General features: G+C 33.4%; 1 protein-coding gene across 1 annotated transcript in view; it reads right to left on the minus strand.

Annotated features, from left to right (window-relative positions):
- PIK3C2G (phosphatidylinositol-4-phosphate 3-kinase catalytic subunit type 2 gamma) overlaps nt 1-20,947 on the minus strand; it is a 272,580-nt gene that overhangs the window by 16,528 nt on the left and 235,105 nt on the right. The window contains exons 31-32 of the mRNA XM_054591390.1: nt 20,378-20,453; nt 9,553-9,647 (exon numbers count right to left, since the gene is read on the minus strand). Coding sequence (XP_054447365.1) covers nt 9,553-9,647; nt 20,378-20,453 — 171 coding nt within the window. The remainder of the gene's footprint in view (nt 1-9,552; nt 9,648-20,377; nt 20,454-20,947) is intronic.

Raw genomic sequence — 20,947 nt, forward strand, 5'->3', positions numbered from 1 at the left:
TCAGGGCTTGGAAAAACTTTCAAAAAGTTATACATGATTACAAGTTCAATACATTCATGTGCCAGAGATTGTTAGCTAGAACCAGCAGTGTGGTTATCTAATCTATCTCTCTATCTCTCTATCATCTATCATCTATCTATCTATTTATCTATCTACCTATCTATCATCTATCTAGTCTAACTATTTGTATCTATACATAAGAAACTTACTTTAATGTAAAGAGAAAATAGGTTATAAGTAAAAGAAAAGAAGTATATCATGTTACCATTAATCAAAGGAAAACTAGATTATTTATATAAATATCTGACAAAATATATTTAAGAGCCAAAATACTACCATGAATAAAGAACTCATTTTATATAATAAAAGGGTCAATTAATGAAGAGGACATAATAATTTCAAATGTTCATGCAATATTGTACACATTAACAATTATAGTTGAACGTCTTAATACCCTTGTCTTAATAATCTATGGAACTAGCAAACAGTAAATCAGTCAGGGTATAAAAGATTTGAACAACTCAATCAACTAATGTGACTTAATTGACATTCATAGAGCATCCCATTCAACAAAAATTGAAACTACAGGATGAAGTAAGATGATAAAAGTTTCAAAAGTTGAGATAAAGCAGTGAATATCAAATGGAGAAAAGCAAGGAAGGATCGCCAGGAGCAAGAGAGGCTCAGAGAATTCAGAGGGGATGAAAGGTTTAAGCTGAACTTGAAGGTTGAGTTGCATATAAAAGGTAAATAGAAGGCAAGTAGAATTTGATATTGTCAGCCAGGATGATGTGTGTTTGGTCAGCAATGAGGAACCATTTAGAATATAATACAACTTTTTTTTTGTTGAGGAGGGAGATATAAAGGCAGGTTATAGCTGGATTGTATGGTACCCAAAATATTAAGCCAAAGAATTGGAAATTTATAGAGACTCTTAACATTTATTACTAGTATGATGAAAACTGAATTTAGGATGTCTTATGCAGGATGAAACAGGGGAAGTAGACAATAAGGAAAGGAATATCATAGAAGACAATCAAAATAGTCCATAGATGAATTAACAGAGAATATAGGTTAGGATTTTGACAATAATAAAAGTAACAGGAAAATAAAAGGAGTAATGCTAAAATGAGTCAAAATGTAAAATAATGGCCTCAGATCAAGTGTAGAAAATAATTATAGAAAAGTTTTTATCAGAGGTTGTTGAGAGGAAAGTGCAACAATTTTTTGAAATAAGTAGTTCAGAGGTGGCTTTAGGGGAAAATGGAGAATTATAATTCAGAATTGTTGAGTTTGAAAAGATAACAAAATATCAGAATGTAAATGCTCATCAGGGAGAGAGAAATACATAAATTGAGTTCAGAGAATTATGAATAGCAGAGACATAAGTTTACAAATAAATATTTGAAGGCTCAAGACTGAATGGAATTTATAGGAAATTAGTCTGAAAAACTAATGCCCTGAGTACTGGAAAAGTCTTCACATTTAAGAGCTAAAGGTAAAGCCAACATTTATGATGTCAGTATGTACATTATCTAGTTTATATTTGTAAGAGCTAAGGAATCCTCAGAAAGAGTAATGTCAAAGAGGTTTAGGGAGTACAGATGGTGAAGTTTTATGGAGATCCTGAGAACAGAAAAGTTCAAGAAGGAGGGGCTAGTTAAAGATGTTGGCTCTTGGAAGATCAATTATCATGATTACATCAATAATCAAAGGTTTACCGAAAAATTTACACTTTGTTTTATTAAGAAATAATTGGTAATTTTTGAGAGGCAATGTTTTCCTTGGTAAAAACAAAACAAACAATCTGTAAAATACAAAAAAATTCACATCTGGGCTGGGTGTGCTTTACTACAATACTGCTTTGCATCACATTCTTTGAAATGAGAGATCAATGTCATAATGTGTCCAATCTGGGAAGACAATTTTTTTAAATTCATAGAAAATATGCCAAATACAATTGATGAAATAATTGTTATTGCCCTTGAAAATGGCCTTTTATTAATAAGTTAACATTTATTTAGATTGAAGTGCATCTGGGATGGAACAAAGACAATTTTTTTTTTTTACAAATCTATATTTTTTAAATTGAAAGAACTGGGATAAAGAATTTAGCCAATTTAGTTTTAAAAGGGCATACAGAACATTGTTACTTTAATATGTCAAAACTTATATATTGCCATCATTTCTACTTTATTTTCACCTCTTTTGTTTTTATCACATCTAAGTGTTATCTCTGTTCTATTCCAACAGGGACCACAATTCACTTGGTGCCAAGTACCGAACTCACAGTGCTTGTAGAGTTCCATTTATGGGGTAAATAGCAATTTGGTAAATGTTTCTTGAAGTATGGTCCATGGACTACATGCACCAGAGAGCTTTCTGGAATGCTAATATTTGGGAGCATGAGAAAGGAAAGCAAGTCTGGAAATAAAAGAGTGGAGGAATTCCTGAAACTGGAAGATGTCTGCAACCTGCACATATAGACATTCCAGCCCACACTTACAGAATCAAAATTGCTGCAAGTTGCTTTAAAAGCAAGAATCTATATTTTAAAAATAGGATAAAAAAACTGTGGTACATTTACGCAGTGGAATACTCCACAGCAGAAAGAAAGAAGGAACTCCTACCATTTACATGGATGGAACTGGAGAATATTATGCTAAGTGAAATAAGCCAGTTGGTGAAAAACAAATACCACATGATCTCACCTATAAGATGAATCTAATGAACAGAATAAACTAAAGAACCAAATAGAACCACAAGCATGGAAACATAGAACCGACTGAAAGTGACCAGACAGAAGGGGGAAGGAGATAATGATGGAAAGAAGGGGAAGAGAATAGACAAAAACATGTATGAATGTGTGGGCATTGACTGTGGGGGTGGGGGATGGGATCGATGGGGGAAGACTAAGGGGGAAAAATTGGGACAACTGTAATAGAATAACAATAAAAATGCTTTAATAGAAAATTCATTAATTGCTAAAAGAAATAGGGGCCACCCCCAGACTACACATACACATTAAAATTTTAAGACATTTTCTAAGTAAAAAATAAAATGTAATAAAATTTCAATTTGTATGTTTTTAGCCTGAGGTTCTTATTGTTATGTTTGACTCTATTTCTCTCTTTCTCCTATTAGTTTCATATAGTAAATATTTTCTCTTATTTTGTGGCTTATGAAATGATTAAACAGTGCCCAATTCGAGGTGTTTTCTTTTTTCCCTCACATTACGTGCTCCTCATTTGAAATAATTTACTCTTCTATTACAGTGCAAGAGTATGAGCGTTTTCCAGAAGAGAGTCTGGTATCCTTATTGATTACTTTTGGAGCCTACTGAAATGCTCATATGCTGGAACAGGTAGAAGAAAACAGTCTAGAAATAACATTGCTGACTTTGTAATGCACAGAGAGTTGTATAGAGATTGTGTGTGTAAGTCAATGGAAGAGAGCATTTTAAAGGGGGTTACCTGGAAAATACTAGAGAGTTTTCAAAAAGGATTTCAAATCTAAATAATTTTTATATTTTTGTTATATAAACCATTATTTAAAAAAATCTTGACCAAGCTTCTAAATAACTGCATTACTTTGTTGGTCTCTGTTCACTAGAATAAATCATATTTTGCGTCTTTGAAAGGAAAAACATTTCAGCAATTTTGTTTTAGCTTGTGATCTCACAGGAAGGAAGTAATTTTTAGAGCAAAGCTTCAAAGATTTAATATAAGATAAACAATTCTTTTCATCAAACTTAATATTAAATGTAGCAAAACTGCAGGCATAATAATTCATTTTAATATTAAAATAAAATCAAATACAACCCTTTAGTCTGATTACTTAGGCATGTGAAAATATTAAAGGCTTAAAAAATAAATAACATTTAAAATTTGAAATGAGCAAAGAAAACATGTTTAGAATTTATAGATAGATTTTTCTGTCATTTTAACATATTATAATGTTATCTTTGTCTTCAGGTAAGCAGAAGGAATAAGCTGTGAAAAAAGCAAGGCATGAGAGCTTTGCTGTGATGAATTTTGGAAGGCAAGAATGATCTTAGTTCTTAGTTGTTCACATCAGAAGTAATTTGACATTCTTTCTTCTGACCAAGTATTCATGGAGCACCTACAATGTACTTGGCTCTGTTTTAGCCCTTGAAGTTACAGCAGTGATACAGGGCAGTGAAGAAAATAAATAAAGAAGTTTGAAAGTGGCAACAAAGAGGGGTGGTTTTGCAGTTTTACCTGTGAGAGTACCCGAGGACCTCACAGAAAAGAGTGACACAGTAAAGCATGGTCGTTTAGAGAGTGTGAGACCGAGCCATAGAGAATTTGAGTCATGTGCCTGAAAGAACATTCCAGATAAACTGATTAAGAGGTACCATTGTCCTGGGGGCAAAAACATACTTGCAATATTTAAGGAAGAGCAAGGAAGTCACTCAAGATGAAGTGGCGTGATTGAAGGAATCTGCAATAGGGGGTGGGTGGAGAGATCAAGGCGGCCAGCCTGGTAGTGCCTCTCAGATCATTGTTAATCATTACTTTGGCTTTCATTGTATGTGATATGAAACTTCTACCCCAAAGTGATATGAAGAGAGAAGTGACAGGATTTGAATTATTCTGAAAGGAATATTCTGGTTGCTAGCTAGTTTATAAAGAAATAAGGGCAGACAGAGGGAGACCTGTTAAGGAGACTATAGGAGCAATTTGGTTGAGAGATGATGGTTGCTTGAACCAATGGTGGTAGTAGTGGATGTGAAAAGTGGTGGAATTCTGTATTTATTTTGAATGCAGGGCTAACATGATCTGCTGATAAATTGAATTTGTGAAAGAAGTCAAAGTGACTCTAAGGGATTTAACCTGAGTAACTAGTACAATGAAGGTGCTATTTCCTGAGATTAAAAAGATCGCAAAAGAAGCAAGTTTAGGAGGGCAATAATCATAAATTTCATTTGGTGTATGTTAAGTTTGTGATGTCTACAGAGCTGCTGAATAATCAGTTGTACATACAACTTTGGATTTTAAGGAGAGATTCAAGCTGCAGTTATAAATACAGAAAAGAAAGACATGTAAATGTTATCTAAAGCCACAAGGTTGAAGATAGAAAAGAGAAGAGGCCTAGGATGAATATCAGGACAAGGTAAGAGCCTGGGGAAAAGAGAGGAACCAGCAAGCAGACTGAGAATTCAGACTGCAGGAAGTATTGCTTCCTCATTTATTGCCTTCAGAGGGCACTGGCAAATGCAGACTCTAGTGGCCCTAAGTGGTTATTTACTTTTTGTGGGATTCATCTGGTCATTTGCCATTTATTCATATTTGACCTAAATCTCAAACTCTCGCTCACTAACTCCCCTCCCTTCATGCCTGCATCACATTCGTTTTGAATGTCATTGGTAGTGTAGCTTCATCTGAGAGTAAAAAGCACTTTTAATTTTACTGTCAAAAGTAATTTGGGGATTCATCTGGTGAATAAAATGGGTGACCAGGTTGGTTAATATTGCTTTTGATCAAATATAAGGGATGGCTATTCAGTGACATCACCAAGTTCGCTATGGTTTATATGCCAGATCTAAAAGCAATGCCAACAGGCATGCTCTAAAATGTTTTGAGCAGTGATATTACTGAAATAACAATTTATTTTCCAAGAGGGCTATATTCAATTAATATGCCATATACATATATGAGTTCTTTTAACTTAACACTATTTTCAATATTCTATTATTTTTCATATACATTTATATAGATACTTAGGTGAATCTTCACTTCTCAGCATAAGAATTCCTGTTTTATTTTATTACACATATATTTTTGAGGTTGGACTTTTTTTATTGATCATACTATTAGAGTTGTCCCAATTTTTTCCCCTTTGCCCCCCACACTGAGCACTCCCCACTCCCTCCAGTGATCCTGTCTCCTTGGATATGCATACGAGTTCTTTCACAACTCCGTTTTCTATACTTGCTTTTAACATCTCCCTGCATGTTCTGTAACTACCAATTTGTACATCTCAAGCCCTTCACCTTCTCCCCCGTTCCCCCAGACCCCCTCCCCACTGTCCACCATCCCAATGTCCTCCATATCTGTGATTCTGTTTCTGTTCTGCTTGTTTGCTTAGTTTGTTTTTTAGATTCAGTTGTTGATAGTTAGGTATTTATTGCCAGTTTATTGTTCATAGTTTTGATCTACTTTTGTTTCTTAAACAAGTCCTTTAACATTTCATATAATAATGATTTGGTGATGATGAACTCCTTTAACTTTACCTTACCTGTGAAGCTCTATCTGCCCTTCCATTCTGAATGATAGCTTTGCTGGATAGAGTAATCTTGGTTGTAAGTCCTTGTTTTTCTCCCCTTGAATGCTTTTGCCAATCTCTTCTAGGCTGCAAAGTTTCTTTTGAGAAATTAGTCTTAGGGAAACTCCTTCATAGATAATTATCTGCTCTTCTCTTGCTGCTTTTAAGATTTTCTCTATTTTTTAACCTTTGGCATTTTAATTATGATTTGTCTTGGTGTGGTCCTCTTTGGATCCAAGTTGTTTGGGATTCTTTGCGCTTCTGACACTTGTATATCTATTTCCTTTACTAAATCAGGGAAGGTTTCTTTTATTATTTTTTTCAAATAGGTTTACAATTTCTTGCTCTTTCTTTTCTACTTCTGGCACCCTTATGATGTGAATGCTGAATAGTTTGACGTTTCCCAGATCATAGGTTATCCTCGATGTTTTGGATTCTTTTTTTCTTCTTGCTATACTGATTAGATGTCTTTTTTTTCCTTATGTTCCAAACCATTGATTTGATTCTTGGCTTCGTCCACTCCACTGTTGAATCCCTGTACATTGTTCTTTATTTCAGTTAGTATATCCTTCATTTCTGCCTGGGTCTTTTTTATGCCATTGAAGTACCCACTGAATTCTTTGAGCATCCTTATTACCGGCGTTTTGAACCCTGCATCTGATAGATTGCTTCTCTCCATTGGGTTTAATTATTTTTTTGCAGTTTTGTTCTCTTATTTCATTTTGGCCATATTTTTTTTCTCCTCATTTTGGCAGCCTTCCTGTGTTTGTTTCTACATATTGGGTAGAGCTGCTTTGACTCCATGTGCTGGTAGGTGTCCTGTAGGGTCCAGTGGCACAGCCTCCCCTATCTCCCAAGCTGTGTGCTCAAGGAGTTCCCTCTGTGTGGGCTGAGTAGACTCTCCTCTTGTAGGTGAGTCTTAGTCTTTAGTGCTGTCAGCAGGTCAATGGGAAAGATTTACCCATTCTAGACTGGTAGGATTGACTGTGACCCCTGGGCAGCAACCACTTCCCTCTGGGGCATGTGGACATGTTTGGGTGGTGCTCCAACGTGGTCTGTAACTGTCTGCTGGGTTTGCAGGCTCTGGGATCTCCCAGGTGGTGCAGACCAACATCAGTCTCCACCTGTGTTGTGTTTGGGGCCTTTAGGTGTAAGCTTTAAAGCAATCTTCAGATGGCTGCTGCTGCTCGTGCCAGAGCTTGGGCCACTCAGTGAGAAATACAGGGGTGGTCTCAGCTATTGGTTGTTTGAGATTTAGGAAGGTCTGAAGCCTGTGCCTGTGCCTTTATATGGAAAAGCCATTGTTACCAGGGTGGGAGGGTTACTTGGATGGGCTTGTAAGTTGGATGGGGTGGATTCCTAGGTAATTGTCAGGGCAAGGCTTACTGTTGAGTCAGGTTGATGGAGGTTCAGTTATGGTGCAGCCTCACTGTGGCTCTGTGTGGGGGAGGGCTCAGAAATTACCACTCTCTGCAGTTCTATCTGGGAGGAAGCTGTCTCCCAGCTCTCGCCCTGATGCCAGGCACTTCAGTTCCTCCCTGTGTGCCACTGGTTCCCTTCAAGCTGCTGCACTGGTACTGGAGCCCAGAGGGAGTGAGTCTGAGTAAGTTTGTGCGTGGTGTGAGGCCTGAGAATCCTGTAGTTTCTTATGCCTACCCAACTCCCACTGTTTTTTATAGCCAGAAGTTATGGGCACTTATCTTCCTGGTACTGGAATCCCGGGCTGGTTGGTTTGGTGTGGGACTGGGATTCCTTACTCTTGAGATATCCCTCCATTTTATACTCATCACACGTGGGTTTAGGACCAGCCAGTTCCATGTCTCTGTCTCCACCCTTGTTCCTCCTACCTGTCTGGATGAATGTGGTTTCTTTAATTCCTTAGTTATCACACTTCCATACAGATTGATTTTCTGATGATTCTGAGTGATGGTTGTTCTATATTTTAGTTGTAATTTTGCTCTAGTTTTGCGAGGAGGTGAACTTCATTTACCTACACCACCATCTTGATTGAAGTCTCCATCAGCCTAAGAATTTCCTAAACAACTGCTATTCTCATTTAAGGTGATTTTCTTATCAAAAGTAATTGATATTTATTTTAATGAGTAAAAGTTGTACAAAAACACATTTAATAATATTTTCCAAACTATTACAAAAATTTCTGATTGAAAACATTGCAGACTTATAAACAAACATTTTTGGGTATCTGGCTAATACTAAGTTTGTAACAGATGTATCCCCTGCAGATTATGCCAACTATTTGTCCACTGAACAAATATTTATTAAGTTCTAGCATGTTTCTGAGGCATGTCATGTTGAGAAGAGTTTACTCCTTTAAATCCTTCCAAGTGCACCCTGGGAGAGAGATTTATCTTCATAAAGAAGAAAGCCAAAATAGTGCTACTGACTTTCTCTACATATCTGGAGTTTCCTGGGGAGTTTCACCATGTGGAGAACCCATTTCTGACTAGACTAAAGGAAGACCAGAGAAGCTGGTGAGGCTTAGAGTTACGCTTTTCTGTTTACTGCACCTAGGCTCACACCATTAACAACTTACCCTGTGTCACAGTAAGCTCCTTTTCTTACTTAATGACATGGTCCTATTGCTGTTCTTGCCTCTGACTTTACCTAGTCTTAGGGATAATGGGATGTAACAGAGATGGCAGATTTTACTTTTCTTTAAGGGCTAACTACAGTTGCTGTTCTAGGTTCTAGAGATGGGGATCCTGTCCTCAAACAATTTATTACCTTTTAAGGAAAAAGAAATATCTGTGAGTAATTACATCAGAATATGATAACTATTGTGGTGGTAAAAACTCAAGGTACAAATGGGAATTTGAAGGGAAACCCTAAGACATCCCTGCTTCACGAACAAGGCGCTGGCACTACTTAAAGAGAAGAATAAATTCTCCAGCAAGCTCTGCATGATGAGACAGATGTAAACTCTTGGAAACTGAGCTGTTTTTACTTTGGCTCTTAGTATTTTAGCTAGTTCTGCTTTCTCAAAGCTTTTTCACTAGCTTTTTTTCTGATACTTCATTTTGAATAAAATCTAATTTTCATTCTAGACCTTTCCCTGTGAAATATTTTATAGTCCCCAAATATCACAATCACGTTGAGGAAGAACATTGTAATTGGTTCATTGTTCCTCACAAACTTGGTGGCTGGCCCCATTTCTCTCGCTAATATTGACATTAATTGCCTAACGGAGGCAAGTGATTTTTAAATGTAGGTTTACATGTTTCTCATTAGATATGACAAACTTACAATGTTTTTCATGTGTTTCACTAGTATAGTCAGCTTCGCATCTTCATGTGATATGACTAACTGCACTTTAGGCATCTTGTCAGGAAACTTCTCACCTGATAAAATAATAGAATTTCAGTGGGTTAAATTGTAAGTGAATCATCAGGGGGTAAATTAAACATTTAAAGACTAAAACAGAACCAAATAGACAATATACAAAAGAAAGACTCTACATATAGTGCTAAAAACGTAATACTTTCTAGGAAATTGGGTAGGTTAAATATGAAATTTTTATCTAATTTTCCTTAACAAACTTTTCCCCCCTCATATTCCATGTTTTGTTTTGATTGATGCCATTATTTTCCTAATTATTAAAGCTTAAAAGCTCAATGTCATTTTTAGTTCCAAATTTCTCCTCAAAGCTAAGTATAATGAACTTAAAATATTAGAGAGCATAGAAGTTGAAAGTGTTGGTATTAGAAGTTGGTGAGTCTGCGGTTCAGATGTCAACAATATACTTAGACTGCCATAATGCCTAAATTAATCAACTTACATAACGTGGAGATAACAGTTACCTACTTCAGGGTAGATGAGATGATTAACTGATAAAATTCAAAAGTTTTCACAATATAATCTCTCAATAAACACTTACAGTTACTGATACTCTATTTCTATACATTTATGCTCACCTCTTCCTTTCTAATTCCATAGCACCTAGTTTAGACCCATATGGATCTTTTTCCTGAGCTACTAGAACATTCTCTTCCCATCCTCCAGAACCCAGATCTATTTGTACACAATTACCAGTATAATCTTCCTACAGAAACTTTTATAACAGTACTCTTTTGATCAAAGTACTGTTCACTGTTCTCCATTGCTTATGAAAAAAAGTATGAATTTCTCAGCCTTGTGTTGTAGCTTCTTGAATGTTTTATTCCCCACTATTATTCCATACTGTAGCCTGTGTGTTCATTTCTACAAAATTGCTCTGCTATTTTCTTCCAGTCATTTCTCATATTATTTTCCCTTTTTAAAAAAATGATCTTGTCCACCACATTTGGCAATTGAACTTTTATCTTTCTACCAGGCCTATTAAAAATGCAAAACAGTTTCTCTGGTCACCTCCTTCTGAACCTTCATAAAAGAGCCTATCACTTAAAATTTATATTGTAATTATCTTACATGTCTCAATCTGCTTTGTGGGTTAAAATCTTCCTTAGGGCCTACTTTTTTCCTTACATCTCCAAGAAATACATAAAACAGTACTTGCTCCATAATGTTACAATAAATATTTATTTAATAACAATAGTAACCACAATTTTTGTTTCAAGTTATATCATTCCATTATTAATATGAAGACTTTAGTTTCTTAATTAAAACTTTCCAGTTTATAGCCCAAGTGTTAAGCATAATTACAATTTTTCTAATATTTCTCTTGGTAATCACTGTTTGTTTATTCTTTGAGGGAATTTAGGGAGAAGAAATTTATTAGTAACAAGGAATTTGACAATGTTCTGTTGTGGGCTCATTGTGGTCCATAGTGAAATTGCTGATAGTCAGTCTTAGCTCTGTAATTCTCTCTAACATTTAAAAATTAAACATAAGCTGTGTGTTTCCTCTCCCAAAGCCTTTTACATGTTTATTAGAATAGTTCACATACTGTAAGGAGGTAATATTAATTTTATTAATGTAAATTACTGACAATTAAAATCAACATTTTGAGTGTTTTTTCACAACTGAAATGGTAATTAGATAAATATAATAAAAAACTTTATCCCTTAAAATATCTTGATACAATGACCGGGAGATATTGTTAATTACAGATACTATTGGGATAGTATCTCTAATTCTGAGTGTAGTAGTGAACTTGAATTTTGTAGGTAAATTGAATTTTGTAATAAAAATATAAAGTGTTGAACTTTTGGTGTGAGCATGCTGAAAATGCTGAAAAGTTTTTGATGTACATTTAAAATTATTTTTGAGTTAAAGAATGAAAATATTATTAAATGGAAACTCAATGTGCTTAAAGAGAAGAGTTTAATTCAAAGGTAGGAAATCTGCATAAATTTATGATGGAGTGTCTAAATGCTAACCAAGTTAAGTAAAATGTTACTTGAATTGACCGAAGGTGATATTGCACCTAAAACCTCTCAAGCAAAATTTGTAAGCACAGTTTCCATCAAAAAATACCAGAGTTCAGAACCCAGTGAAAATTCAGGCCACTAGGAAGAAGTCTTAGTAATCAATATGGTTATAGTAGAGGTATTCAGTATTTCTAGAACTCTTACTATATGGCAGAGTTCTAGAGCCATATAGATTGAGCATAGAGATTTATGCACATGAACTCACTAAATCCTCACAGCAAATCTATAAAGCTTGTGTTACACCTACTTTACACATGAGGAAATTCAAACATAGTGTCCAAGGTCATGCAGACAATATATGGTTAAATGATCTCTAAAGCCTATGTTTTTAAATGTTTAAATGCTATAAAAGGGCAGCAGACAGGGGGCAATAACTTAAGGGGAAGAGTTTAAATGAAAAATCTAGAGGGAGAATTTTAAGAATAACTTCATATGGACAAGAAGATATTTTGATTTTTTGTTTCTCGTTAGTCTGGGTGGTCTGATCATGCTTGATCTAGCTGTTTATAGTAACCCAAAAATTGTTAAAATATTAGTGATCCTAAGGATGATTGAGATGAAATGCGTGAGTGCAGGGCTCCACAGTGGTTAATACAGGGCTTATTATGCATAATGTGTCCATTAACGCTAAAAGTAGCATTTGAAAATTTAATGTTTTTCAGATGATAATATATTCATATGATTCAAAAATGAAAATGTATTTTAAAAGTATACAGTAAGTAGTTTTTCTCTCATCCTAACACCCATCCACCCAGTTCCCCCACATTATTATTTTTTAAATTTTATTTTAATTTATTTTTTCAAATACATTTGTCTCTGCCTACCCCCCACCACTTTCCCTTGCCCCCTCCCTCCTTCCCTCCCTCAGCTCTTCCCCTTTGGTTTTGTCCATGAGTCCTTGCTATATGTTCCTTGACTTTCCCCTTCCCTTCCTTTTCCCCGCAGTTTCTCATATGCCCCTCCAGAGGACATATAACCTTCCAGAGTTTCTCCATGTAAGCAATTATGAATGAGTATTTCCCCCCCAACAAAAGGAACAGCATATTTCCTATTCTACACAAAGATCTTAGAAATGTTTTCATATCAATAATACAAATCTTTATTTTTTAAAAAATATAACCTCATATGATTCCATTATGTGGAAATAACCATAATTCATTTAACCAGTTCCCTGTTGATGGGCACGTGGTTTGTTTCCAGTGTTTCCAGTTTTTAGAAACCATGCTGAAATGAATAACCTTGTATATGTGTCATTTTGTACCTGTGCACAAGTATCATAGGATGTATTTCTAACAGGAAAATTGCTGGTCAAGGGTATTTGCATATGTAATTTTGATAAATGTTGCAAATTGCCTTCCATAGAGGTTGAACCAATTTGCATTACCACCAGCAGTGTATGAGAGTGTTGGCTGATTTGTATCCAAGCTTGTTAATTAAATTTTTGAATTTCTGCCAACCTGATGAATTAAAAATGGTATCAGAGTAATTTTAATTTGCATATTTCTTATGAGTAAGGTTGAGGAGCCATTCATTTGGTTAACAGCTACTTGAATTTTCTTTTTTTGTGATTTTTTTTGTAATATTTTGTTTGGTTGTTGGTCTTTTTCTTACTAATTTCTAAGATGGTTATATGTAATATAACCAACATTTTGTTTGTGATAAACTGCAAATATTTCACCCATTGTGCATTTATCTTTGCATTTTCTTGCTTTTGCTATAGTTTTTTTTACACCATGCAGGATTTTTATGGCTTCTGTATTTGTAGTCACAGCTAAAATAGCTCATCTCAAAATTATAGAGGACTTTTTCCCATGTTTTCTTTGTCACATATATGTTTTCATTATTTACATTTAAAGTCTTTCATCCTTTTGGCATTTATCCTGTCATATATGGAAAGTATGCTATCCCAAAAATATTTATTGAATTTTCCCATACTGGTTTTGCCACATATTAAATTCCCGAGTGTATTTACCTATATTTATGGACATTCTATCATGTCCCATTTATTCATCTATTTATGTGCTGACACCACGCTGTTTTAATGAGGCTTTGTAATGTGTTTTTAATATCTGGTAGGGTTAGTCTCAATTCTTTTATTTGCTCTTGTTAAGTTTTCCCGGCTTTTCCTTGTTATGAATTATAGAATTAGCTTATCTATTTAAAAATAAAACTATTAATATTTTTAAAGACTATATTTAAAAATTAAATTGGAAACATCTGACATCTTTATGATGTTGAATCTTCCTATCCAAAAGCATGCTATGTCTTTCCATTTGTTCAAGGTATTTTTTTCATATCCCTAGTGTTGTTTTTAAAGGTTTTTTTTCCTTTTTCCTTTTGTCTTGCACATTTCCTGTTAAATTTATTTCTAGTTATTTTTTGTGCTGCTATTGTAAATGGGATCTTTCCTCTATTTCATATATATCACTTGTGATTAATTTTTAGTTGATTCTTATTTTCTAGGTATGCAATCATATTACTGGCAAGCAATATCAATTTTGTCTTCTTGTCAAAGTGTATGGTATAATTTATTTTTCTACTCATTTAGTCATTTTGCAAATATTTATTGACCTTTTATGAAAAGGGCACTATTCTAGGTCTTTGGAACAGATTAGACAAAATTCCACTTAGTATTTCTACAATAGTAAGGGAAGATATAAAAAAGCAATAAACACAATAGATAAGTAAAATTTATAATACGTTGAATATTATAAATGATTTAAAAAATCTAGAACAGGATAAAAGCTTTGGGTGCTGCCCGAATAAGACAGGTGCAATTGGAGCTGTGGTGATCAGTGTACTTCTCATTGAGAAGGTAAACTTGAGCAAAGTCCTGAAGGAGGTGAAGGAGTGAGCCCCATGTTGGCTAGTACTTTCAGCAGAATGTAATCATGAAGATCATAGACGTATGCTCTGTCATGCCTGATGTAGTCTTTGGATAGCCAAGATAGATACATTTTCTCATGTCAAGGAATCATCCATTTATTTTCATTTTAATGTTTTATATACAAAGTCTATTGAAATTTATCAAATGACCATGTGATTTGCTCCTTAATCTATTAACATAATAACATGAATTATATGCTATGTATAGAAACTATATTGAGCCATTCTTGCATTTCTGGTCAAAGTGAATTATATTCTTTTAGTGGGTTGATGAATTAATTATCTTGGCTAATATTTAATTTAGAATTTCTTATTGATATCCAGTGAAATTAGCTTGTGATTTCTTTTTACTTTCTTTTTTCTTTTTCTTTTCTTTTTTTCTTTTTTTCTTTTTTACATTCTTTGTAATCCTTGAAGCTACTAGCATAAATACTTTCTGTGTTTGATAAAAATAATACAGAAAAAGTTTCCTTATTTTTTTTCTGTTCTGGAATTATTTAAATAACAGCAAGATTGTCTTTCTTTTTTTAAAAAAGAGTTTTGGTAGAATCCCTCTGGAAATCATATGAACTTGGTACTGTTTTAAAGGTTGCTTTTTGAAGCTTTTTCTATCTATTGTATCAAATGATATTTTCTGGGGTGAGTAAATTGTGCTTCCTTAGTAAACTATTTCAGACAGATTTACTAATTTATTTTTGTACAGTTGAAAAAGTAATTTTGCATTTTTTTCAATTTCATCTCTTTCTATGGTTACTTTTTGTTTCTCCTTTTGTGTTTTATGTATTTGCATTTGCTCCATTTAAAAAAATTATATTAGTTAGTGGCTTGTTAATTTTATTCCTTACTTTTAATTCCCAGACTAATTTATTTTATTGTTTTTGGTGTTCTAACTCATTAATCTCCACCTTTGTCTTTATTCATTTTTTTTTGTTTTCCTTTGGTTTCTTGTGGCTCTTATACCAATTATTCCAATTTTTCTGTGAGATTTACTGCTTTATCTTTCTCCCATGGTTTCCGACATGTGGTATTTCATTACTGCTGTTCTCAGAAATTTTGCAGTTTTGCTTTGTAAGTCTTTTTGATCCAAGAGTTGTTCAAGTGAGATTATTTTTTTAATTCTCCAAACTTAAGTATCTTCTAGTTTTTTGCATTTTTTCATTAATTTCTCACTTTATTGTCTCATGAGTAGCAAAAAAAGTCTTTGCCATTTCTACTTTTAAAATTTTTAAAAATTTACATTGTAGCCTAATATGTAATCTGCTTTCTTGGAAGTTTCATGAGTACTTAAAGAGTAAACATATTCTCTATTTTCAGGAAAAAAATCTGATATAAATTAATCAATTTTCCTTATTAATTTTACTATTTAGTTTTTCTATGTATCTGCTTATGTTTTTCCACTTGGTCTTTCATAAATTAAGAAAAATGAATTAGAATTTCCTTCTACTAGTGTTTTTGTGTACTTCTCCTTATATGTTTCATAATTTATGTTTTACATATGTTATTGTCATATATTTTACATGTAGTCATAACTTTATAAAATTTCTGGAGAATTGTACTCATAGTTTAAAGCTTCTTTCTTATTTAATTCGATGTTTCTTTGCCTAAGGCTCACCTTTGTTAAGATTGTGACCTCTAGTTTCCATGTCCTTGCATTTGCTCAGTTTAACTATGCCTATATTTTAATTTTCAATCTTTTAAAATCACTTTATTTCAGTTGTGTTTTACATAAAATATAATGTTATGACAAATTTTACTTCAAAATGTAATTTTTTTGATAATATTTAGATAAGCCCATTTATTGATATAATGAAGATATTTTCCTCTTTATATTTATTGTTTTATATTATTAAGGAAACATAACATTTTTGTTTTATGGTTTTTAAAGAAAGTTTCATACTAAGTAATTTGTTTTACTTTTTATATACCTATGATACTCAGGAAAGCTTTTACTTTTGTTATAAAAGTGGTTACTTTTATTTAATATCCTCTGACTTTTATTTCTCTTGAGAACGTTTGTTTCCTAATAGATGCAAAGATAAAATTAGTGTTTACAATCTTTCTCACTCTACTTTTATCTACCTCCCTATCATATTCAATGTTGTGATCTTTCTTAGTTTTTCCCTAATACTAATATTACATGTGCAAAGATTTTTTATTGCTTGATTTGTTAGATGTCAGCAATGTCCTCTGACACCCAGAAATGAGTTAGAGACAGTCCTCTAAGTTTCATTTTTTTCATCTTTTCCTTTCCACATAAGCCACAAGTAGAAGTCTAAAATAAGTTTGTAATTAAAAACATGAGATTATATAATTTAGTAAAGTGCACAATAATTTAAAGCTTTCAAATCAAAGTTTCAAAAACAACTCAATACATGTAATAACATCAAAGCAGTTCTAACCATTCACTTCTTGTCTTTTCATATCATTCAAATTTAAATTGAAAACCTAGGTAACACACTTCAACCTATAGATAATCTGTGCTCTGCCAGAGCAAGTAGTTAGAACAGTAACCAGAGGGACCTGCCATGGAGACTGTGTGGCTTCAAGTTCCCTTTTAAACTGGCATTTCAAATTGGAGGCAGTGATGTCAAGTAATGATTGAAAACTCCTGTTTGCAATCATTTGTAATTATCTATGGTGTTTAAACATGTTCATTAATTTATTCTCTTAACCCTGACAACTCTTGTCTTTGATAATGCTCCATTACCTATGTTATTGTTTCTGTAGTTGGACAAAAATCTATCTTCTGTGTGTCAGATTTGTGCACTGGTGGAGGATGAATAATTTCATTTTTTTGTGGAGGCATTATTTGGCACGGAGCTATATAAATCTGGGCAGAGAATGGGGACGTCAAATCACTAGAGAGTTAAAGGATATATATGATAAAGTCCAGAAACTTTCTGGTTAGTGCCTCGGTTGAGTCTGGTGCCTATAATATTTAATGTGATAATTTGTAGAAGACTTTTTTCCAAGTGATATTTCAGGATAATTCTAGCAGTTGGGAGGCAGTGGATTCCTTGTGCCTGGGTACTCCCATATGAAGTGGTGAGAGTGGGAAGAGTAGCATGATTTTGGATTTTGGTTTCCTCTCTCAGTTCTTTTAATAAAAATAACATGCTACATTGGTAGAGAATATCCATGTGCCTTCCATTGTTGTTCTTTCTATCATCAATCATTTATTCAGTAATTATTTATAGAGCATCTAGAGTAGGCCAGACACTGTGCTCAGCCCTGGGGATACAGTGGTGAGCCATACATATGTGGATTATGCCTTTGTGGATATCTAGTCTACAGAATAGGAGTATAAAGCAAGGGCAATTGAAATAGATCTGAAAGATGCAGAAAAAGATGGAGAGGCTGAAATAGGAGTAAAGCGGTCCAGGCAGACAAAATTGCATCTTTGAGGTAGTAAGGAATTAAAAAGACAAGAATCGAGATGTAAAGGGACCTGATATTAGACTAAAAAGTGAAATTGGTGGGTGCTTGGATTATGCTTGGATGCCACCCTGAGGATTTTGGTCTTTACTTTAAGGACAGGTCCAGCCACCTAATTTGTGAGGCTCAGTGAAACAAACATGCAAAATAAAAATGTAGGGTCCCTTTTATCAAAAATTATTAAGAAATTCAAGATAGTGACAACAGAGCATTAAACCAAGTACAGGACAGTTCTGTACAGGTCACAGGCCCATGACGTTGGCACTGACTAAGGGCAATAGGAAGCCAAGGAAAGTGTTAAGTAGAGCATAAAGATAATTGGATGAGCACTTGAGAAAAATACATTCTTTCATTGTTCTAGCAAGCTTGTTTCTTAGTGAGTCTGGCAAAAGGATATTCATATATTCTAGACCCAGGATTACAAATTATTACTAATATGATATTTATAAGTCATATGCCTGAATACCTAGGTAACCAGATTTCATTCTCTCAATTCATTAGTAAGGGTAGTAAAATGGTGAAGTCTTGGATTTTTGCTTAAGGTCACTCTATGTAAACCAATATTTTAATATACTTGAATAATTTTATCCTCTAATAGTTTAAAAACATAAGCTCAAAATTTCAACTAACTGACAGGAACAGTGCTTTAAAAACAATTCTGCTTCTTGTTTAGAGCCAGCTGATGTCCCATGATGAAAGTATTATGGATTTAGAAAAATAAAAGGAAATTAAAAAATATAAGGAACAACTTTCTGTTAATCCTTGTTTGTTGTAATGATTTGCGTATTCTGCTTAGATGGCTCTGTTGTTTTAAGATTATAGACTGTATTTCATATGCAGCCTATATCTAAAAATATTAAGATTCAAATATTGTGTTGATCATAACTGCCAAAGCAAATCATGAATATTGTATAATGTAGTTGGAAATAAGCCAAAAAAAGAATTATCAAAAAGCCAGTTTAGTTTTTAAAATAATAATCTTATTTTTTGTGTGCATATATATTTCAGAACATGTTGCAGAGAAGTAATACTATCAGCAATATTAAAAATTTGATAGTGTGCCACAGTATTTTGAAACACAGAGAAACAATTTTTATGAAGGTCTTGAATGACAGAATAGAGGTCAACCTAGTACCTTTTTAAAGTCTGACATCTCTAGAGATCTGCAACTTTATGTTTTTTTATTTGTTTTTTTCAGTTTATAAATATTGATTTTAAAAGTACTCCACAGCAATGGTATTTTTAAAAAGAAGATATTAGATATTTGGGAATTATGACAATAAAAACAAAACATATATTGTGAACATCATTGTTTTTAGGTATGTGCTATAGAATGTAAGAAATTGCTTCATTTCTTTAATATTTTTAGTGGTTTGGTTATATAAAACAGTATTTTAGTGATGTAGGGGGAATGAGAGAGGCACAATTCTTGTATATTAATTTAGGATTTTTGAGCACAGAGCAATGGATAGTGAGGAAATAGGGACATTGATTTAAAGTTATTTTCAGTCTGACAGAAGCAAGGCAGACATAAACATAAATATACAACTTAATATATAGTTATACTACACAACTCAATCTGGTTGAACAGGACTGTAAGGGATAAGTAACTAGGATGTCAGACACGAGCTGAGGTGATAAGCAGATGGGCCTAATCCTAAAGGTAAGGAATCAGAAGGTAGATTGAATAAAATAAAGATGGAAAGTTATGAATTACGGGTTTGCAAATTTTGTGTGACATAAAGACCAGGATTAGCATTGGGTAGCCACTGGCAATGGAATTATATTACAAATGCTTAAAATTGATGAGACATTCAAAAAAAAGTCTCTGTGTCCATCTAAAAGAAATGATAGCAAAGTTACTAAGAATTTACACACATTTTGCAGAAAAGGGTGAATAATTTTGCTGGGCTACTGTGGGATCCTAGTAATGAAATAAGACTTCATGATGTAGGTGGAGTAATTACTGAGCTTTAAAAGATAAGGATGAAATCCACTAGATAATTCATGATTATTATTATTGCCTATTTTGTGTTGCTTCCTAAGATGTTGAGCAAACTGAAAGATTTACTATACAGGAAAACAGGAGCTTTGTTTCTGAAGTGAAATTCCATCTCAGTGCACAATTAATTGAAATGCATTAATAGTATAACATCATATAGTTATTATAATTGGAGAAATACATCTGGTTTTAATATAAATTGAAGAACATATTATAAAGGATTAAAGACCTTTGGAAATGGTTAGAAAAGTCCCTTAAAGACTCATTCTTAAAAATAAATTTTAATTTGCAAATTGAAAAAATATATAGTTGTAACATTTTTGCATAATTATATTTAAACTCAATAATTGTGCATAGTAATAATGATAAAATTACTTGCCTAGGAGCAAAGATGATGATTCTTCAAGTGTTTGTTGCACAGGCTCAGAGAGGAAAAAATTAAGAACACAATCACTCTGAAAAGCAAGACAAAATTTAATACTTTTAATATATTATATCTATTCATTGCTCTTTTATACTGGTATATGAAAACATTGACCCCCAAATACAATTATTTGTTAATAGATACCTGTCATAGACTCCATAAAGAGAAAAATATATTAGTAAGTTTATTAAGTCAATGCTCTAGTTTTACCAAGTTAAACTAATCTTTTATAAATTTGGATGTCTGATTATTTTACATTTCTTCAAGAAGCTCAGGTGTGCTCTGCTCCTGGAGCTTACTTTGTGTTTACATTCTTGAATTTTACAATTGTGCATGAATCTCACACCTTACTTGTCTAGAAAATGTGCACCCTTGGGCTAGTCTTTGAAAAAAAAAATTACTCTGTAGGACATGGACGTTCACTTAGTGAGTAACTATTACTTCTCAAGGTTCAGTTCTAGGAACGCTCCCTGAGTACTGACCACACCGGTGGCATTAAGTAATGTTAGGGGATATTTAAAAACA

This window comes from Pteronotus mesoamericanus, unplaced genomic scaffold, assembly GCF_021234165.1.
Source record: "Pteronotus mesoamericanus isolate MK-2021 breed Mesoamerican mustached bat unplaced genomic scaffold, CSHL_Meso_final scaffold_21, whole genome shotgun sequence".
NCBI classification, from domain to species: domain Eukaryota; kingdom Metazoa; phylum Chordata; class Mammalia; order Chiroptera; family Mormoopidae; genus Pteronotus; species Pteronotus mesoamericanus.